The sequence below is a fragment of the Arvicola amphibius genome, chromosome 10 (genome assembly GCF_903992535.2).
Source record: "Arvicola amphibius chromosome 10, mArvAmp1.2, whole genome shotgun sequence".
Classification (NCBI taxonomy): Eukaryota; Metazoa; Chordata; class Mammalia; order Rodentia; family Cricetidae; genus Arvicola; species Arvicola amphibius.
Window position 1 is genome coordinate 93,472,919 of NC_052056.1, and position 20,634 is coordinate 93,493,552.

Sequence of the window (20,634 nt, forward strand, 5' to 3'; positions counted from 1 at the left end):
ATGGTGCTGAGCCCCTGCAGCGCCGAGTAAACAACTCCATATTAGGCAAGGCTCTAGACAGAACCTCCCTCAGGCATGACCCGTGTCCACTCTCCCTATATAAGCAGCTGCCGTTTGGTGCTGGGGGCCCCTCGCTTTCAGCTCTCCCTTAACCAAGAGGCTCCAATAAAGCGTGATTTGAGAAGAATCCTCGACTCGGTGGTCGTTCTTCCCTGCTGGCCAGGGGGGTTCGCCGCAACTGGTGCCGGAACCCCAGGATGCCGGGACATCTTTCGGTCACCGGGCGAGGGGCCCATAGGAGGATCCAGAACTCAACATGCGGAGCGTGATGCGTCGGTAAACAAGTCTCCCAGGTATAATGATTGCTGGAGTTGAGCCCTGAAGTGTTCTGCCTAGCTTTTGTGGTAATTGTGATGTGTGTGTTCCTGTGTTGTTTTTGATTGAGCTGCCAGAAGCCTGGTCAACAGAGTGCCTTTGTTATTGCGACAGCGCCTAGTCAGAATCGAAAGTAAGTCCGTTGTAGATAAAACGGCTTTTCTCTGAGGGGGAAGTAAGACTGCAGTAAATTAAGCAGCTCCCCGGTAGGGCGCCCGTGCATAAGTGCACATTAAGGACGATTGATAACAGTCGTAAAGGACATTGACCAGAACGCACCGTGGTTCGCGGTCTCTGGGGATTTCACCTTGCCTTCATGGGAAAAATTAGGACAGGACTTGGAAAGAGCTAAATATGAGGAAAGAATAGGCAACTGCTTATGGGAGGGTGATAATACAGATCTAATTAGAAAAGGTAGAGAGGCATTAATGACACACCAGGACAGCTTATCAGAATCGGAATCAAAAGGGGAAGACTTGGACAGGCCTAAAAGAAAAAGGAAAAAAGGAAAAGAAAAAGGATCCAAAAGTTAAGTCCAGGAAAATGGGCCAAAGAGAGCCCTTGGACAGAGAAAAATAAAATATAATAAAATATAAAATATAATAAAATATAATATAAAATATAATAATATAATATAATAAAACATATAAAATAAATATAATATATAATGTAAAAAATATAATCCCCAAGGCCAGGGGATTATTAAAAGGGCTAACAAAAGCCTCAAAGATATTCTAACAATACAAAAAGGGGGAATAGCAGAAACAGCATCCCCCAGGGATAGAATTGCCTTGGCATTTTTTACATTTAATTTTTTAATTTTTGATGGTCAAGGCCGAACAGCGGCTGATAGACTTGCTAACATGACCCCCGAAGATAAGGGAGTATCTGTTATGTGGAAAGATGTGTTGGATAACAAATGGTATGGACCGGATCCAGTCATTGCGGGATCCGGGGGAGCTGTTTGTGTTTTCCCACAGAGTCAAGAAGTCCCTCATTGGGTACCGACACGGCTGACAAGGAGCCTGAGACCAACAGCTGAAGATGAGGGCTGCAACAACATGGATGCTGATCCTGGCAATGGCGACAGCCCTGCTGAACGCGAGTTCAATGACGTTATGGGTGGTAACGAAGGCCTGGCCCATGCCGATGCCTGTTCATGCTAATTCCTCCATATTGCCCATACTGTTTTCCACCTCCTGCGATCTGGAGGCACCCTGTCTGCCTAACCTGGACACTAAACAGGAGTTGTTTAATGCTACAAGGATAGCCCTAAATGGGACTCTGTGCTTCTCCCTTGAGGGGAAGGGACCCTGCATAAGGCTTTTACGCAAAAACTTGACCAATTGGATGGATCCTCTGATGCAGAGTAAAGTTGGGTTAGGGTCCCTGGGTGCAGTATTAGCCCAGGTGACTCAGGGATCACCTCAGGGTCAGGAGGGCCCAGTAATGCTACATCTATCAATGCTACCACCTTGGCCATGAGAGTGGAGTCCATGGTACCGTTGGGAGGTGCATCCACCCCTAAAAATGCCACTCGTTTTAGGGCGTCACCAATACCTTTATAATCAGTCTAATCAAAATTCTACTATCGGATCAGGATGGTCCTGGTATCAATGGTTGCTCTCTAATGAAGTAGGAGCCACGATGGACATCTCAGCCCTGGCGATGCTACAATTAACTAAGACTTGGCTCCTTAATGTTTCTGGTAGCATATCAGAGTCACAGGGCTGGAGAGATGGCTCAGCCGTTAAAGGCTAGGCTCACAACCAAAAATATAAGAGTTCATAGCCATGGTTAATCAGGTACAAACGGCGACCACAATTAACGACGTGGTTTCAAGGACAGCTGATGCATTAGAAACCCAGAATAAAATCAACAATCGTATCCTTTCTGGCATAATAGCTGCCAATCAGAGGATAAATTATGTGCAGACTCAGGTGGATAAATTGACCCGTCTGGTCCAGATCGAATGTGTCTCCTATCAGAAACATGTGTGCATTACTTCTCTTATCTTTAACAATTCCAGGAATGAGTCACGAAGAATTGGGGAGTATCTGGCGGGGAACTGGTCGCGGGAAGTGGAGCTGTTTCTCCAGAATCAATTGTTCCAGATCACTATCCTGAATAATACTCGTGTCCAACCCATCACCCTTAAACAGATTTCTGACTGGCTATATTTCCGCTTTCTCCTTTTTTAAGGAATGGGTGGTGGTTGGGATATTTCTGGCATGCTGTCTGGGAGGATGCATGGTCTGCTTGTGGCTGATTTGCCGTCTTCGAGCCCAAACGAATAGAGATAAGGTTGCTGTCCTACAGGCCTTAGCCGCTTTGGAGTGTGGTGACTCTCCCCAAATATGGTTATCGGTTCTTAAGAACCAGTAGGCATTTGTCCTGCATAGCCTTTGCACCCCTGTAGGGCTTGTTCCCATTGCACCAGGGAAGGTATGCTGAGACAACGCTTGAGATACTGCCTTTGCACCTCCTAGGGGTTTGTCCCATTGCACAGGAGAAGGAGTACCATGAGCCTGGGCCTCCCTTGATCGGCCCCCACATCATGAGGTGGGAGCCAGAACGGGAATAAGACCCCTTGTTGCCTACTTTGCTATAAAAACTAAAAGGGGGAACTGCAGGGAGCCGATTTGCCGGCCACCATCACAAGATGGCGCTGAGCCCCTGCAGCGCCGAGTAAACAACTCCATATTAGGCAAGGCTCTAGACAGAACCTCCCTCAGGCATGACCCGTGTCCACTCTCCCTATATAAGCAGCTGCCGTTTGGTGCTGGGGGCCCCTCGCTTTCAGCTCTCCCTTAACCAAGAGGCTCCAATAAAGCGTGATTTGAGAAGAATCCTCGACTCGGTGGTCGTTCTTCCCTGCTGGCCAGGGGGGTTCGCCGCAGGATTCCTCCAATTTCTCTTGGGGATGTTTTCCTAACTCACTATCTCTTCTGTCGGCCCCCCAACATCATATTTTCCAACCAGACCAATCCAACTCAGACTCTGCCATCTGGTTTACCAGTAGTAACCGTAAGTCTAAATACGCCTAAGATGATGTAGACTCTGTCCTCTACCCATCCCCTCAGCTCAATCTGATATTTTTTCTATGTTAAAAATGTATAATAAAATAACTTTTTCCAAAAAAAAATCCCATTAAGATATTCTTTTCCCTGGAGTCATAGAGATAGCTCAAAGTACCCAGTCTTCACGTCAAAGCCAGGCACAGGACTGGGCATGGAGGTACACACCTTAATCCCAGCACTCAGAAGGCTCTCTTTGAGTTCTAGGTTGGCCAGGGATACACAGAAAGGCCTGTCTTGGAAAAAAATACAAACAAACAACAACAACAACAAAACAACACCCCCCCAAAAAAAAACAGAACAGCAAAATGCTAATCCATTCATAGAGGGCAAAGTATGCTATGATCTCGGTGCTGGAGATGTGAAGCCAGAAAGATCCCTGAGGCTTGCTGAGTAGCCAGCCTAACTGAATTGGCAAATTCCAAGTTCAGGAAGATCTTATTTAAAGAAGGTGAAGGGACATGTTCGAGGACAACACTTGATGGTGACCCCATCTCGTGTGTATATACAGACCAGATACTCTCTTATCAGGACCAGCAGGCCACATAGCTCAATCCTTAAAAAAACTGTTTTTGTTTATATATGGAGTGTATGTAGGCATGTGTGTCACTGTACATGTGGTGGTCAGAGGACAACCCATGGGTGTCAGTTCTCTCCTTCCACCATGTGCCATCTGGGGACTGAACTCAGGTCATTAGGCATGATGTGCAAGGTGACCCACTAAGTTACCTCGTCAGTCTCTGGCTCAATTCTCTTAATTCTATGGCCCAAAGGCTTTGGCTTCCTGTAAGAATGGAAAGAGGGCTGGAGAGATGGGCTCAGTGGTTAAGAGCACTAGCTGCTCTTCCAGAGGTCCTGAGTTCAATTCCCAGCAACCACATGGTGGCTCACAAACATCTGTAATGAGATCTGGTACCCTCTTCTGGCCTGCAGGCATACATACAGACAGAACACTATATACATAATATAGCTTTAAAAAAAATGGAAAGCAGAGAAGAGAAATTCCTTCACATTTAAGAGGGGCCACCATGGCCTGATTCCAACTTACATTAAGCCCAACAAAAGCAGTCACAGTACTCACACCAAGACCTCCACAAGGGAAGGGTCTGGATGTGGGAGTTCCATCCTTACCCAGCCTATGAAACAGAAATGCTCATTTCTTTCCCATACCAATGCTGGGTAAGTTATGTGGGTCTCCAGACACCATGGAGCACTGCAGACATGGAATGATGCTGGATCCAGGAAGAGCTGTGGCAGAGACCTTTATTCTTACTCCTGCCATAACCACAGACCTCTGCTCTCTCCTAACCATCAGCACAGCCTCAGCCCCTGGAACCACACTTAAAGTAGGAGAAATGATCTGACCTTTCCTAATTGGTATTTAGCTGAGGTACTTCACACAGAAACTATTTCAGATATCAACAAACAAAACAACCCTAGGAGGGCAAAGGGCACTGGTAGGCAATTTGTATAAAGCAGATATAACAGGGCAGGTCACAACTGTGTATAACTCCAATCCCAGAGGATCCAAACCCCTCTTCTGGCTTCTGAGGATACTGTATGCACATGGTACAGACATACATTAAGGCAAAACATCCATACACTTAAACTGGGGGGGGGGGAGGGCAATATGGTTCAGTGGGTAAAGGCACTTGCCACCAAGCCTTATGACCTGAGTTCTATCCCCAGAACCCACAGTCAAAGAGAGAGCTGACCTCCACACACATGCCATGATAGCCACATATCCTCACACACATAAATAAAATATGAAAAAATAATATGTATATCTAGGCCATAGAGATGGCTCAGTCAATAATGCACATGCTGTGCAAGCATAAAGATAGGAAGTTGATCCCCATCACCCAAAGTCATGGAAAAGCAGACACAGAGATCCACCCACCTCTGCCTCCTGAGTTCTGGGATTAAGAGCGTGCACCACCACCGCTTGGCTCAGAAATATTTCTTTACTTAAAATAATAGTTACATGTGAGCCATGCCATATGAAACTACAAAATTAAAGACGAAAAAGCCATGTGGCTGGGGTGTAGCTCAGTAGTGGAGAGCATGCTAGGCAGGTGTGAGGACATCCCAGCACAAAAGAAAGGAAGGAAGAAAGGAAGTAAGGAAGGAAGGAGGGAGGGAGGGAGGGAGGGAGGGAAGGAGGGAGGGAGGGAGGGAGGGAGAAAGGGGCAGATGCAGGGTCAGAGTGAAAATATGGCCTTGCTAAGTAACCCAAAGGAACTAGTCAGTCAGCTGGGGGAATTACTGTGTGAGTACACAGGAGGGGCATAGTGAGAGTAGATTGTCTGTTGGGTGTCTTGTTTTACACTTGCTATTTGCAGAGGACTATTTGAAATGTGTTGTTCCTTCAGTGACATCAGTATCCACGGGGTTCTCCCATATTCCACTGCCTGTATTGCAAGGTGTGAGGAAACATGAGTGTGTTGGCTTCCTGGTGTTATCTCTGACCAACTGCACTTTTAAGCACCCAAAGCTTGTCTGTGAGGTGCTGCTGGGAAGTCATTTTCTTTGTCCTTTTTCTGATTTCATTAGTTGCAGGGAAAAGTAGGTTAGAATGGAGGTATAGTTGAGCTAGCAAAAACTGGGTCAACAAAAAGGATCAGAAATCCTGGGAATGCACAGAATGGTAGCATGTTACCACCTTCCCAGTTATTCTGCAGCCAGTGAGTAAGGTCTTTCTTTGGCTAATTCTTTACTTCATGCCCTGTCCTAGTTGTGAGGCAGAATTAATATTGTATGAATGACCAACTGTGTCCACTGACAATAACCTCTGCCTTTATTCCACTTTATCCCCAAATTCCTATGTGCAGTTTGGACATACCCATCCCACCTCCAGGCCTTTGGGCTGGAGGATGTCACTGGCTTACACAGGGTCATGCTGACCAAGGACAACACAGAGTGAGTCACAAGCAGAGTCTTTTCCCTTGGGACTGAATGAACTGCTCAGAAGGACTCCCGAGACAAAGGGTCATCTCTTGCAGGACCAATTACAGGAAGGTGAACAGATAACATCCTGTTTCAAGTTGCCCAAGGTACTAGACAAACAAACAAGAAAAGGGATTCAGGAAATAGTGTATTTGGCCCAGGGGATAAAAGAGGCCGTGATGCCAGCTGGGCCTCAGTTTATAGAACCATCCATCTGTACAGACTGTTAGAAAATCCAAAGTTGAGAGGGGCTGGCGCTGCACCTGGCACACAAGGCGCGCGCGTCCGGGGGTCCCTTCGGCGGGGAGGCTCCACCGCCGCCGCCGCCAGCCCCGCGGGACCCTCCCGAGGACGCCCGAGAGGACCCTGCGGCCGCCGGCCCCGAGGACAAGCCGCCGCCGCCGCCGCCAAGGGGGAACCCGTGGACCAAGAAGCTGCCACAGCACCTGTCCCCCGTGGGCACCGGCGCGCCGAGCTCAGTTCCCCAAAAATTATAAAAGCGGGAAAACTCAAGACAAAGAAATCCAACAAGGCTAGTGATTTCAGTGATATGGCAAATTGGCCAACACCAGGTGAATTAGCAAACACGGGGTCTCAAAGTGTTATCAGCCAAGGAAGTAAGAAACCACAAATTAGAAAAGAAAAAGAAGAGAAGATTGAAAAAAGAAGCAACTGTGAGAGCAAAGAGAACCGGGAAGCAAAACTAGATGGTCCTGTTGAGAATGTCAGCGAGGATGAGGCTCAGTCAAGCAGCCAGCGGAAGAGAGCTAATAAGCACAAATGGGTACCACTACACTTAGATGATGTGAGACCAGACAGCCAGGAAAGACCTGGGTCCCGGAACAGCTCAAGATGTCAACCTGAAGCAAATAAGCCAGCTCACAGTAATAGGAAAAGTGATACACGAAGTTGGAGACGGGATAGAGAAAAGAGAGATGATCAAGATGAAGTATCGAGTGTGAGAAGTGAGGGTGGCACCATCCGAGGTTCTGCAAGAGGCCGCGGAAGAGGCCGGGGCCGCGGAAGAGGCCGGGGTCGAGGAAACCCTAGATTGAACTTTGATTATTCCTATGGTTATCGAGAGCCAGGGGAAAGAACTGATCAGCCATTTCCCACAGAGCTTAACACCAGCATGATGTATTACTACGACGATGGCACAGGTGTGCAGGTATATCCTGTGGAAGAGACACTGCTGAAAGTACATTAAGCGCCAGACTGAGTATTACTTCAGCACAGAGAACTTGGAGCGGGACTTCTTTCTTCGCAGAAAGATGGATGAGCAGGGATTCCTGCCTATTTCCCTGATTGCTGGTTTTCACCGTGTGCGAGCTCTCACCACAAACCTTAATCTCATCTTGGAGGCACTGAAGGATAGCACAGAAGTAGAAATTGTGGATGAGAAAATGAGGAAAAAGATAGAACCAGAAAAATGGCCAATCCCAGGCCCTCCTCCACGAAATGTGCCACAAACAGACTTTTCTCAGTTGATTGATTGTCCGGAGTTCATACCAGGGCAGGCCTTTGGCTCCCATACAGGTAACTGCTTTTCTTCTAGTGCAAACAGTGTAACAATGGGCTGCTTGAGTTTGCCTATCTATTTGTAGTTTAGTGAGCTTTCATGGGGAAACTAAAGCTAAGCAAATGACTGCTGGTTCTCCCAATTCTACTTATGTTATCTCCCAGCTAGACTGTAATTATTCAGAACATAGGTAAAGTTCTATTAATGTTTCTTGATCATAGATTTTGTCTGTGTTTTCTTTTGTGGGCATTCTTTCTATATTCTTTTAATTCTACTAAATGACTATGTATAGTGCCACTTTTCTCCATGGAAAAACAAAAGAGCCAAAATTTGTGATCAAGAGTGGGCTAGCCTTCCTTTACGTTTGTCAGTAATGTACTTTAATCTTGTCTTGAAAATAGAAAATAACCCATATTCTAAAATAGAATTGGGATTTTTTTTAACCTGGTTCTTTTGAGTTTCCAAAAACTACATTCATGTTAAGCTTTTTTTTTTCTTTTTTTGCCTGGTTCATTTTAAGATAATTGCTCTTGGGAAAAATATGTGTGCTTAACCTTTTTTCAGTCAGGGTGATGATCTACTGATGCTCTTGGATGTCATATGATCGGAATGTACAGTGGAGTAGGTGACTCCCTGAAATACCATGTAAATATGAGAGCAAATCGTGCTGCAGAAGTGAGAATGACCATACTGTCTTCTGTGCAAGAATGTCCACGCCCACCCCCTTGTGGAGAAGGTTGGGCCAGCCTGCAGTGGAGATAACAACCTTTACGATAATGATGACAGACCAGAGGACTGCTGTCGTTACTGTAGGAGCTTCTCCTTTCTATGTCATTAGCTTAGGCTGCACGGGCTACTTCATTCATGGTGGGAAAGTTCATTGTTATCATTGGGGAAATACTGCAAATTCTATCTTTTGTTTCCAGGCATTTATTACTTTGCCCGGATCAATAAAGCAGAAAAAGAGAGGAAAAAAAAAAAAAGAAAATCCAAAGTTTCCAGGAAGGAAGTTATAGTGGTATATTATTTGTGTTTTAAAAGAAGCTTGCCTGAGGATACAAGATCAACTCCAAAAAATCAGTCGCCCTCCTATACACAAAGGATAAGGAAGCAGAGAGGGAAATCAGAGAAGTATCACCTTTCACAATAGCCACAAATAGCATAAGATATCTGGGAGTATCTCTAACCAAGGAAGTGAAGGATTTATTTGACAAGAACTTTAAGTCTTTGAAGAAAGAAATTGAAGAGGATACCAGAAAATGGAAGGATCTCCCCTGCTCGTGGATTGGGAGGATCAACATAGTAAAAATGGCAATTCTACCAAAAGCAATCTATAGATTCAATGCAATCCCAATCAAGGTCCCATTAAAATTCTTCACAGAGATTGAGAGGACAATAATCAACTTTATATGGAAAAACAAGAAACCCAGGATAGCCAAAAAAATCTTATACAATAAAGGTACTTCTGGAGGCATTACCATCCCTGACTTCAAACTCTATTACAAAGCTACAGTATTGAAAACAGCTTGGTATTGGCATAAAAACAGAGAAGTTGACCAATGGAATCATATAGAAGACCCGGATCTTAAACCACAAACCTACGAACACCTGATTTTTGATAAAGGAGCTAAAAGCACACAATGGAAGAAAGAAAGCATCTTCAACAAATGGTGCTGGCATAACTGGATGTCAACCTGTAGAAGAATGAAAGTAGATCCGTGTCTATCACCATGCACAAAACTCAAGTCCAAATGGATTAAAGACCTCAATATTAATCTGAACACATTGAGCTTGATAGAGGAGAAAGTGGGAAGTACTCTACAACAAATGGGCACAGGGAACCTTTTCCTGCGCATAACCCCAGCTGCACAGACATTAAGGGCAACATTGAATAAATGGGACCTCCTGAAGTTGAGCAGCTTCTGTAAAGCAAAGGACATTGTCACAAAGACACAAAGGCAGCCTACTGACTGGGAAAAGATCTTCACCAACCCTGCAACTGACAAAGGTCTGATCTCTAAAATATATAAGGAACTCAAGAGACTAGACGGTAAAATGCCAATTAACCCAATTAAAAATTGGGGCGCGGAACTGAACAGAGAATTCTCAACAGAAGAAGTTCGAATGGCCAAAAGACACTTAAGGTCATGCTCAACCTCCCTAGCTATCAGGGAAATGCAAATCAAAACAACTTTGAGATATCATCTTACACCTGTCAGATTGGCTAAAATCCAAAACACCAATAATAACCTTTGCTGGAGAGGTTGTGGGGTAAGGGGTACACTCATCCATTGCTGGTGGGAATGCACACTTGTGCAACCACTTTGGAAAGCAGTGTGGCGGTTTCTCAGGAAATTCGGGATCAACCTACCCCAGGACCCAGCAATTCCACTATTGGGAATCTACCCAAGAGATGCCCAATCATACAAAAAAAGCATATGCTCATCTATGTTCATAGCAGCATTATTTGTAATAGCCAGATCCTGGAAACAACCTAGATGCCCTTCAGTGGAAGAATGGATGAAGAAACTGTGGAATATATACATGCTAGAATACTACTCAGCGGTAAAAAACAATGACATCTTGAATTTTGCAGGCAAATGGATGGAAATAGAAAACACTATTCTGAGTGAGGTAACCCAGACCCAAAAAGATGAACATGGGATGTACTCACTCATAATCGGTTTCTAGCCATAATTAAAGGACATCGAGCCTATAAATTTGGGATCCTTGAGAAGATAATAAGAAGGTGAACTCCCAAAAAAAGATATAGTAATCCTCCTGGATATTGGAAGTAGACACGATCGCCAGGCAAAATTGGGAACTTGAGGGTTGGGCGAGACTGGGCCAAGGGAAGATGGGGAGAGAAAAATGTGAAGGGGAGAATGGGGGGAGCTCGGAGGAATGGGATGCTTGGGATATAGGAAGGGTGGATATGGGAGCAGGGAAGCATATATCTTAATTTAAGGAGCTACCTGAGGGTTGTCAAGAGACTTGACCCTAGAGGGGTTCCCAGGTTTCCAGGGAGACGCCCCCAGTTAGTTCCTTGGGCAGCTGAGGAGAGGGAGCCTGAAAAGGCCAGTTCCTATAGCCATACTGATGAATTTCTTGCATATCACCATAGAACCTCCACCCGACGATAGATGAAGAAAATGACAGAGCCCCACATTGGAGCACCGGACTGAGCTCCCAAGGTCCTGATGAGGAGCAGAAGGAGCGAGAACATGAGAAAGAAAGTCAGGACCGTGAGGGAACCTCCAGCTGGCGACAGATGGGGAAGGTGACTGAGCCCCACATTGGAGCACTGGACTGAGCTCCCAAGGTCCTGATGAGGAGCAGAAGGAGCGAGAACATGAGGGAGAAAGTCAGGAACGTGAGGGGTGCGTTCACTCATGGAGACGGTGGGACAGAACTAAAGGGAGATCACCAACTCCAGTTGGAATGGGACTGATGGATCATGCGACCAAACCCGTCTCTCTGAATGTGGCCAACAGCGGGGGCTGACTGAGAAGCAAAGGACATTGGCGCTGGGCTCTGATTCTTCTGCATGGACGGGCTCTGTGGGAGCCTTCTCAGCTTGGTCGATCACCTTCCTGGACCTGGGGGGAGTTGGGAGGACCTTGGACTTAGCATAGAGTGGGGAACCCTGATGGCTCCTTGGCCTTGAGAGGGAGGGAGGGGAGGTATGGGTGGAGGGAAGGGGAGGGAAGGGGGAGAAGGAGGGGCGGGAAGGGGGAGGAGGAGGGAAGGAGATGGGAATGTTTAAATATAAAAAAAAAATAAACCATGAGAATGAAAAAAAAAAAAAAGAAGCTTGCCTGAAGATTAGTGCAAAGCAGCCACACTAGTCAGCCATACAGGCCAGGCAGTGGTTGCACACACCTTTAATCCCAGGAGCCACAACAGTTAATCACAGAGTCAGGGTAGTGGTGGAACACACCTTTAATCCTAGTACTAGAGAAGAATATAAAACAGGAGGAGACATGTCTCATTGTCAGTCTCAATCTGAGGATTCGTAGAGGCAGGATCATCCATTTTCAGTCTGAGGTAGAGGTAAGAGCCAGTGGCTGACTGTTTTGCTTTTCTGACCTTCAGGTTGAACCCCAGTATCTGTCTCTGCGTTTTTATTATTTGTGCTACAATTGGCACCCAACATTTGGGGTAAGAAAAAGCTGTTAGTCTGTGGCTTTACGGGCACTGGCATAGGCCGGAACTACCCATGATTGGGGTCACTGTCCTACCAGCTAGGTTTTCCTTCTCTCCTAGCAGGGCTCTCCCTGAGCCCCTTTCTTGGGTTACTGCCAAATTAATCAGCTGTCTTGAAATTAAGTCAGGCCTTTACTGTTCTATGCGGCAGCAAAAAGCCTCACATATGCAGCAGCAGCAGCAGTTTTGGAAAGACAATTGGGAATTCTTAAAGGGAGGAATTATTTAAAAGACTTTTTCCCACATTAAAAAATGAGAAAGCCATTACAATGGAGGGATTTGGGTCTCTGTATGAAAATATGCTTGACAGTTTGAAACTAGAAGGATTAAATGAGAGGATAACCAATTTAGATGGAATTTATATGTCAATTGTAAGTGTTATCAGATTATCATTTTTGTTTTATCACTAAAAATTGGTTAATCTGAGTGCTAAGATACAGGCCTTAGAAAAATCTAATAAAACAGATCACAGAGACACTCAAATCCAGACAGAGGAATTTAACAGAGAACCAATTTCAGTGTTGCATTTTAAGAATAGAGAGGAACAGCTTAAGGTTTTCAAACAACCAACCATATCCTGTAACCATACAGGAATTGTCAAATGATAGAGTAAGAGCTGATTGGATTCCTGTGCCAATGTTAGATTTAAGGAGATTCAGGGAAGCAATAGTCTCATATGTCTTGCACTCACCTTTTGTGAAGCAAATGTTAAATAAAAACTCTGTCAGTTTGTGACAGAATTATCACTAACTGAATAGAACTGGTTAAAGCTGTTTTAGAGCCTGGTCCACAATTACAATGGAGCATCTGGTTCAGAGAAGAGGCTAAGACTACTGAACAATGGAGTAGAGCTAGAGGTGGGGAGATCTCCCAAGGTCACATTCTTGGAGAAGGAAATTGTGCTACTATAGGAAGGCAATCTTTATATAATGGCCACATCCTGGCTTTATGCTGAGCAGCTGCTTTGAATGCTTGGGACAGAACTGATGAAATAGGAAAGCAGGTTGTATAATTTACTAAAGTCATACAGGGTCCAAAAGAAACATTCACGTATTTCTAACAAAGATTGACATCGGCAGTAAATAGGATGATAGATACCAAATTCAGAAGCTAGACAAATAATAATTAAATCTCTGACTTTTGAAAATACAAATTCTCTACGCAAAAGTATAATTAGGCTATTAAAGACAAGGCCAGCACCTTTGGAGAAGGGGATTCAAGATACAATTAATATTGAACCTCATGACCATGATGGTGTTTGAATAGGAGAGGTGATTTCCAGAGGTTTAAGGAAAAATTGAAATGTCAAACGTTATAACTGTGGCAAACAAGGTCACCTTAAAAGGGATTGTCAACAAGATGTTCAAGACATAAGGTTTTTTCTAAAAATAATCCATTCATAATGCCCCTCCCTTCTAGATATGCAGAAGGTATGGCAAAGCAGACATTCGACTTATGAATGTAGGTCAACAAGGGATATTCAAGGTAGTCCTTTGCTGTTGGGAGAAACTCTGTGAGGGGCCTCTTGCAGGCTACGATGCCAAATTTGGTTCAGCCATTTCCTGCCATTGTAGAGGAAATTCCTTCCCAGAGCAATTAAAGAAACTAATGCCTATTGTAAGAAACTATACTGCTCTGGATAATAGAACAGTTATAAAAGAGAGAACAAAAAATTCAGGAGAAACCATAAAGCAAGTATTCTGGCAAACTTCTATAAATAAACAAAGAACAAAATTAAAAATATGAATAAGTGATGTCATTGAAGGTCTAGTAGACACAGGTGTGGATGTAACAATAATTTCATCAGAATCTTGGCATCCAAATTGGCAAACGTTCAGTTTTTAGGGATTGGAACTTTATCTCAGGTAAAGCAGAGTGTGAGATGGATTGAATGTATAGGAACAGAAGGAAAGAGAGGAATATAAAACCTTACTGGATAATACAGCAATGGATTTGTGGGGACATGATTGGAATGGAATTACAATCATTACAGTAATGGAATACTCAGACTAACATTCCCCCAATCTTAGAAACAAACCATAAATTAACATATGTTTCCAGGAAAAATATTGTAAAGTTTTATAAAGAACAGTCACTGACCATTCAGGTTGTACAAGAACAGGCACAACAGTTGCTGATCTTCCAAAGGCACCAACGGCCCTACCTTTAAAATGGTTGATAGGCATTATCAACCTGTGTGGGTTGCACAATAGCCTTTAACGACAGAGAAACTGCAGGATTTAGAACAGTTGGTACAGCAGCAACTAGGTGCTCGGCGTCTTGAAGAATCAACCAGCCTGTATTTGTTGTGCAAAAGAAATCTGGAAAATGAAGAATGGTAACAGATCTAAGAGCTGTTAATAAGGTGATTCAGCCAATAGGCTCTCTACAGTTTGGAATGCCTTTGCCATCTCTATTGTCTAAAGGCTAAGCTTCTTATAGTTATTGATTTAAAAGACTGTTTCTTCATTATTCCTTTACAAGAAAAAGACAGAAAAATTTGCCTTCACAGTGCCTACTTATAATAATACTCAGCATGCTAAGAGATGTCAATGGAAGATTATCCCACAGGGAACATTAAATAGCCCCACCCTTTGCCAATATTTTGTGAAGTCAGCAATTGGAAATGATATCGAAGCAATTTTCTGAATCTCTATTTCACAATTAAATGGATGCCATTTTACTGATTTAAATGTAGATACTTCAGGAAGAATGTTTGAAGAATTAAAGAAAATTTTGCCTTGTTGAAAATTACAAATTGTTCCCGAGAAAATTATATTATTTAGATTATAAAATAGGTTTATAAAAAAATTAGACTCCAAAAGGTACAAATTAGGAAAGATTGATTGCAGACTCTTAATGACTTACAAAGATTGGTAGGAGACATTTCTTATCTACAGAGCACTATTGGGACAGGTCCTACTGACCTGATTAATTTAAACAAAACCTTAGTGACAAGGACTTAAATAGTCCCAGGGAATTATCAGCTGAAGCTGAGAGAGAATGGACTTTAATTGAAGAGAAATTACAGAAGGCACAGGTGGACGGATCATGTGGATCCAAATCTCAACTGCATACTGGAATTTTAATGCAGAGGGAAGATATTATCTTAGAATGAATCTTTTTACCAGGTAAACCAGGTAAAAAATTAAAAATGTATGTGGAAAAGATCTCTAAGTTAATTCTAAAAGGAAAGTTGAAACTTTGTCAATTAGTAGGAATAGACCCAGTAGAAATTATAGTATCTTTTAATAATGATGAAATTGATTACAAAAATGAGAAGAAAGTGAACCCTGGCAAAGAGCTTGTAGTATTTTTGGGGGGAGAGATTAACAACAACTATCCCAAAAGTAAGAGAATTCAACTTATAAAGAGAACTGGATCCTTCCTCACATTGTATGTGATACACCAGTAACTGGAACCCCAACATTCTATCCTGATGCAAATAAGTTAGGAAAGGCAGGTTACAAACCAGAAAATTTAAGTGGAACAAAGCCCTTATATATGTTCAAAAGTCAGAATTATATTCTATTCTCATGGTACTAATGGATTTTAAAGAACTTCTCAACATAGTTACCGATTTACAATATGCAGAGAGTTGTTTTGCATATTGGAACCACTGAATTTATACCATAATTGACTTAATTATTTATTCAGTTACAAGATCAATCAGGAATAGTAATCATGCCATATATATAACACACATATGATCCCATACAGGTCTTCCAGGTCCTCTAGCACGAGGTAATGCAGAAATCGATCAATTATTGATAGGAAATGTGCTGATGGCCTCAGAATTTTATAGAGGGCATCATGTCAATGGCAAAGGTTAAAAAAAAGACTTATCACATGACAACAAGCTAAGGAAATGTGCTACTTATTCTTTATACAACCAAACACCACTACCTGCAGGAAGTAACCCAAAGGGTACTCTAAGGAATGAAATCTGCCAGATGATTTATTCCATTTCGTAGAATTTTGAAAACTAAAATATGTACACCACACTATTGATACCGATTCAGGTTTTGCATGGGCAACTGCTTTGAGTTCAAAAAACACTGATTGGGTAATCAATCACATATTTGCTAGAAGCTATGGCCATCATGGATATACCTGCACAAATAAAGACAGACAATGCACCAGTATATGTCTCTAAGAAAATGAAACAGTTTTTTTGCTTATTATAATATAAAGCATATTACAGGTTTACCACACAATCCTACAGGATAGTCAGCTATAGAAAGATCAAATCAAACTCTAAAGGGTATTTTAAATAAACAGATATAGATGATAAATACCCCCAGAAATAGATTGCATAATGCTTTTAGCTTTGAATTTTCTAAATGCTAATGAGAAAGGAATAACAGCTACAGGAAGACACTGGATAGTAGAAAACTATAGAATTAAATCAGCTGATATACTTTAAAGACATACTGACCTCAGAATGGAAACCAGGACATGTGTTATATTGGGGAAGGGGTTTTGCTTTTGTTTTCACAGAAGGAAAGCTATGGATTCCATCAAAATTGACAAAGATTCGATGTGAACAAGAGACGCCTTTTAATTAGAAGAGATGATGATAGCTCATCAAACAGCATGGCCATTTAATCTAAACTAACCTATAAAACTAACAAATGCTTTTCATTTGATCAGATGTAACCTGCCAAAAGAAAATCTCCCCAAAATTAGGGTTGGGGAAGGGTTTTGTTTCTGTTTTTTCAAGAGAATAAAGGTATCCAGCTAAGGAATCAGAAGACCACCAGACAAATGAGACCATCTGAAGAAAAAGGACAAATCACCCAGAAAAAATGTCACAAGAGTAAAATGGCCTATTGGTGTATCACATTTACAATAGGATAAAATTCCATAAATCTTCCCAAACGTTTGTTTTTGCTATACTTTACAGACATATAATGCAAATGGTCTTTTGTAGTCCCAGTCCAGTTAAAGATTAAAGTGGCTTTGAAGGTGGAGGCGGCTCTCTCCTCTAAACCCAAGCATGCTTTTTTAAAAGTGAAACCCAAAAATCTGTCTCATGTCAGAAGAGTCAACTGATATATGACAGAAGAAAAACAAAAATTTAAGGACTATTTTATTGTTACTAATCTCACAATCCTTTGATTTTATATTAACTCTTTAAACAGCATTTCAAAGTATAAGATTAATATATATATTTTAAACTTTTTGTCACTATCAGTGGTCATATAGAGTACTAATTAATTCTAGAAAACAGTTTCCTCTACCTTTCTGCACATGATTTCTGGTTTGAATCTCTATTAGTTTTCTGCAGTGAACCATGAGCATGCTTAACGGCGACCTTTGCAGTCTCCAAAAGGAGAATGGGCCCACAACAACGACTCCTCCAGTGATGGAGGAGAGTTATCTGTCTATGTTTCTTTCATTGGTTAATTAATAAAGAAAACTGCCTTGGCCCTTTAAGAGACAGAAAATTAGGTAGGTGGAGTAGACAGAACAGAATTGTGGGAACAAGGAAGTAGAGTTGGGGAGACGCTTCAGGCAGTCGCCATAGTGAGTCTCCATGCTGCTCCTCTCCGAGATGGACGCAGGTTAAGATCTCTCCTGGTAAGCCACACCTCGTGGTGCTACCCAGATTACTAAATATGGGTTAAAGGAAGATGTGAGAATTAGCCAATAAGAGGCTGAAACTATGGGCCAGGCAGTATTTAAAAGAATACAGTTTCCGTATAATTATTTCGGGTGTAAAGCTAGCCGGCGGCCGGGTGGCGGGACACAGCCCCGCCGCTTCACACTACACTCCAGGACTATAACACTGCTAAGCTGAAAAACACCACCTAAATATCAGCCTTTGAACTACAAACTGCTCAGAACAATTTCAAGGTGGCTGAGATGATCCATCCTAACATTCTACCCTAGCCAGGACCTGAGATGAGCCCTGCACTTTTCCAATTACAGAGAATGGACAACAAATGATACAGCTAGCTATCTCTCCCAGGACTTGACAATTAATACAAAATTTTCCTTAGGGTTCCCTAAAGATACTGTTGCCCCCAGACAGCAAAAAGTAAATTTAAGAATACGATGCTCACATTCCCAAGAGGTGAGGTGGATGGTTTTGGTTGTTCAATGGGTTATGGATATTTGTCATTGTTTAGAAGGTCTGGTTATAAGTTGTTATTGGCTATGGTCAGGAGGAAAGTTTAGCAAGGGAGATTAGATTCAGAGTTCTTGTTCTGAAAAAAAAGGGGGGATATAGATGACAGGATAAAAGGGTAGATTATTGAATCTACTCTGGAAAGAAAAAAGGAAGGATATAGATATAAGATACAAAGGTAGATTATTGAATCTACTTTTAAAAAGCAACTACTAGTTTAAAATGTTTTACATTGGATTTTTGTATACTGTATGCAAATTTTGTATATTGATACAAATTTGAGATTAATTTTGTTAGAACATACTGTACCTACATTTTGTTCAAGGTATTGTACCTATACAACTCATTTACCAATGTAATGTAAATTTCTAGTCCTTGAAAATTATTATTACTAACATTGAGGAAAGGATACAGGTTAGCAGTTAATCACTTATTATAATCGAACTTGTAGTCACATTCGGGATATTTTTAGGGTAAATCAAAGATATATTTTAGATAGACAGGTTATCTTCAAGCACTTCAGAGATCTACAGAATATGGCCTTTAAGATGTTTTAATAACACAGATTTTTTTTAATGATAATGAGACATGTGTGCTCCTGGCTGCACCAGTCTACATCAGAGAACATAATGGGCACAGAAGAAAACTCCACAATGGAGTTTACTTTGTGGCAAAAGTAAGCCACTGGGCAAGAAAATGCCCTTGCCTCGACTACTGACAGGATGATGTCCTAATTGGACAAGCAGGAACAAAAGAAAGTGACTGACAGACATTGTCAAGACAAGAAGGGACAGCCCTTTAAGATATTCTGCTTTACAGAAAAGTCTGTCAGATATGCTAGGCCTGTAGGCTGAAGATGGATGCCCCAATGTTGCAGAGGAACTATGGGTGACTGTTTCTGTCATTTCTCACATTTTTTGGAAGTTGCTTACTTACCCTTACTGCTTACTTAGTTAATATTATTTCCTTCTTTGGTCTCTGAGGCTGTTGAAGATTAGATAGTTATAGTTTTCCTTGTACCAGATGCAGAAAGCAAGTTATGGTAGAAAGTAAATTAGGTACAAGACTTTGGACTCAACAAGAAAGGACAGATAATAGAGTATTTTCTCTGAATTTGTCAAATGCAAATGGACTAGACATTATTAATATATTTATTGCTTGTATTTATTGTATATAGTTACTGTACTTACTGTATAGAGTTTTTCTTATATTAGATAGAACCTTTTATTTTAGACAAAAAGGAGAAATATAGTGGTATACATTATTTGGATTTTGAAGACCAGTGTAAAGTAGCCACACTAGCCAGTCATACAGGCCAGGCAGTGGTTGTATACACCTTTAATCTCAGCAGCCACACTCATTAGCCACAGAGTTCAGGTAGTGGAAGGAGAGTTACAAGCCCCAAAAGTTGTCCTTTGACCTCTGCACATGACTTTGTACTCTCTCACACATGAAAAATAATTAATATGTGAGTAACTGGCAGGCCATACTTATGGAAGAACAGGGCCACAGGAACATGACAAGAACTAAGCAGGCTGCGATGCCAACCGGAGTGGGAATATGCCACTGTCATGTGAGATTCAAACACTGTCACTGTTGGCTAAAGGAAGAACACTCAAGAGCTGGGGCTGTTCAGGGAACAGAGCAGCCACAGAAAATGGAAGGCAATCCTATGGCCTAGCTGGGATTCCCAAGATTGGTTCCAAGCTGAGCATGTCAGATCAAAGTTGTACAGAGAGTCTAGGAAAGCACCTGGGAAACAGGCTAGAAGTAAAGTGCTACATAAGACTCAAGTTTAATGCCCAGAACTCACATTAAAATCCAGGCATGGTGGTGCATACTTATAATCCCAGTCATGACAAGATGGGTGGAGGAAATAAGCAGACCTCTAGAAGCTTGGTGGCCTGCTAGCTTATCTTACTTGGCAAAGCTAGGTCAATGCACACAAAACACACACAGTGAGAAACAGAGAAGGGGGGAGGGAGAAAGGGAGACAAAGAAAAAGAGGAAGGGAGAGAGAGAGAACAGCGGTACATACACATGCAGCCACACAGATCCACATACCCACAGGTTGGGAAAACAGATGTCTTACGTCTCTACTGAATGTGACAAGACCCAAAGAGGAGAGGTCCCTGACTCTCAGCTTAGTTCCCAAGTTCCCCAAAGACCCAGAGGATGGGGTCAAAAAGTCACACCCACAAAGGAACTGACTGGTAGCATCTGCCAAGCAGACACCAGTGCTTCAGAGATGGTATGAGGACATGGATGAATGAGCCTTTCATGGCCCCTCCTCTGAAGCCACTTTTGTAGACAGAGGGGCATCAAAGGGCAGATTTACTGCAGGAGCCCGCTCAGCAGCTGCTTCCTTCTTCTTCCTT

General features: G+C 42.4%; 1 protein-coding gene across 1 annotated transcript; it reads left to right on the plus strand.

Annotated features, from left to right (window-relative positions):
- Positions 1-4,657: 4,657 nt before the first annotated feature.
- On the plus strand, positions 4,658-8,788 carry LOC119825222 (la-related protein 1B-like). The gene is given in 5 exon segments (XM_038345961.2): positions 4,658-4,798; positions 6,647-6,863; positions 6,866-7,595; positions 7,597-7,934; positions 8,482-8,788. Coding segments are annotated over 5 exon segments (1,446 nt in total). The 3' UTR covers positions 8,502-8,788.
- The last annotated feature ends 11,846 nt before the right edge of the window (positions 8,789-20,634 follow it).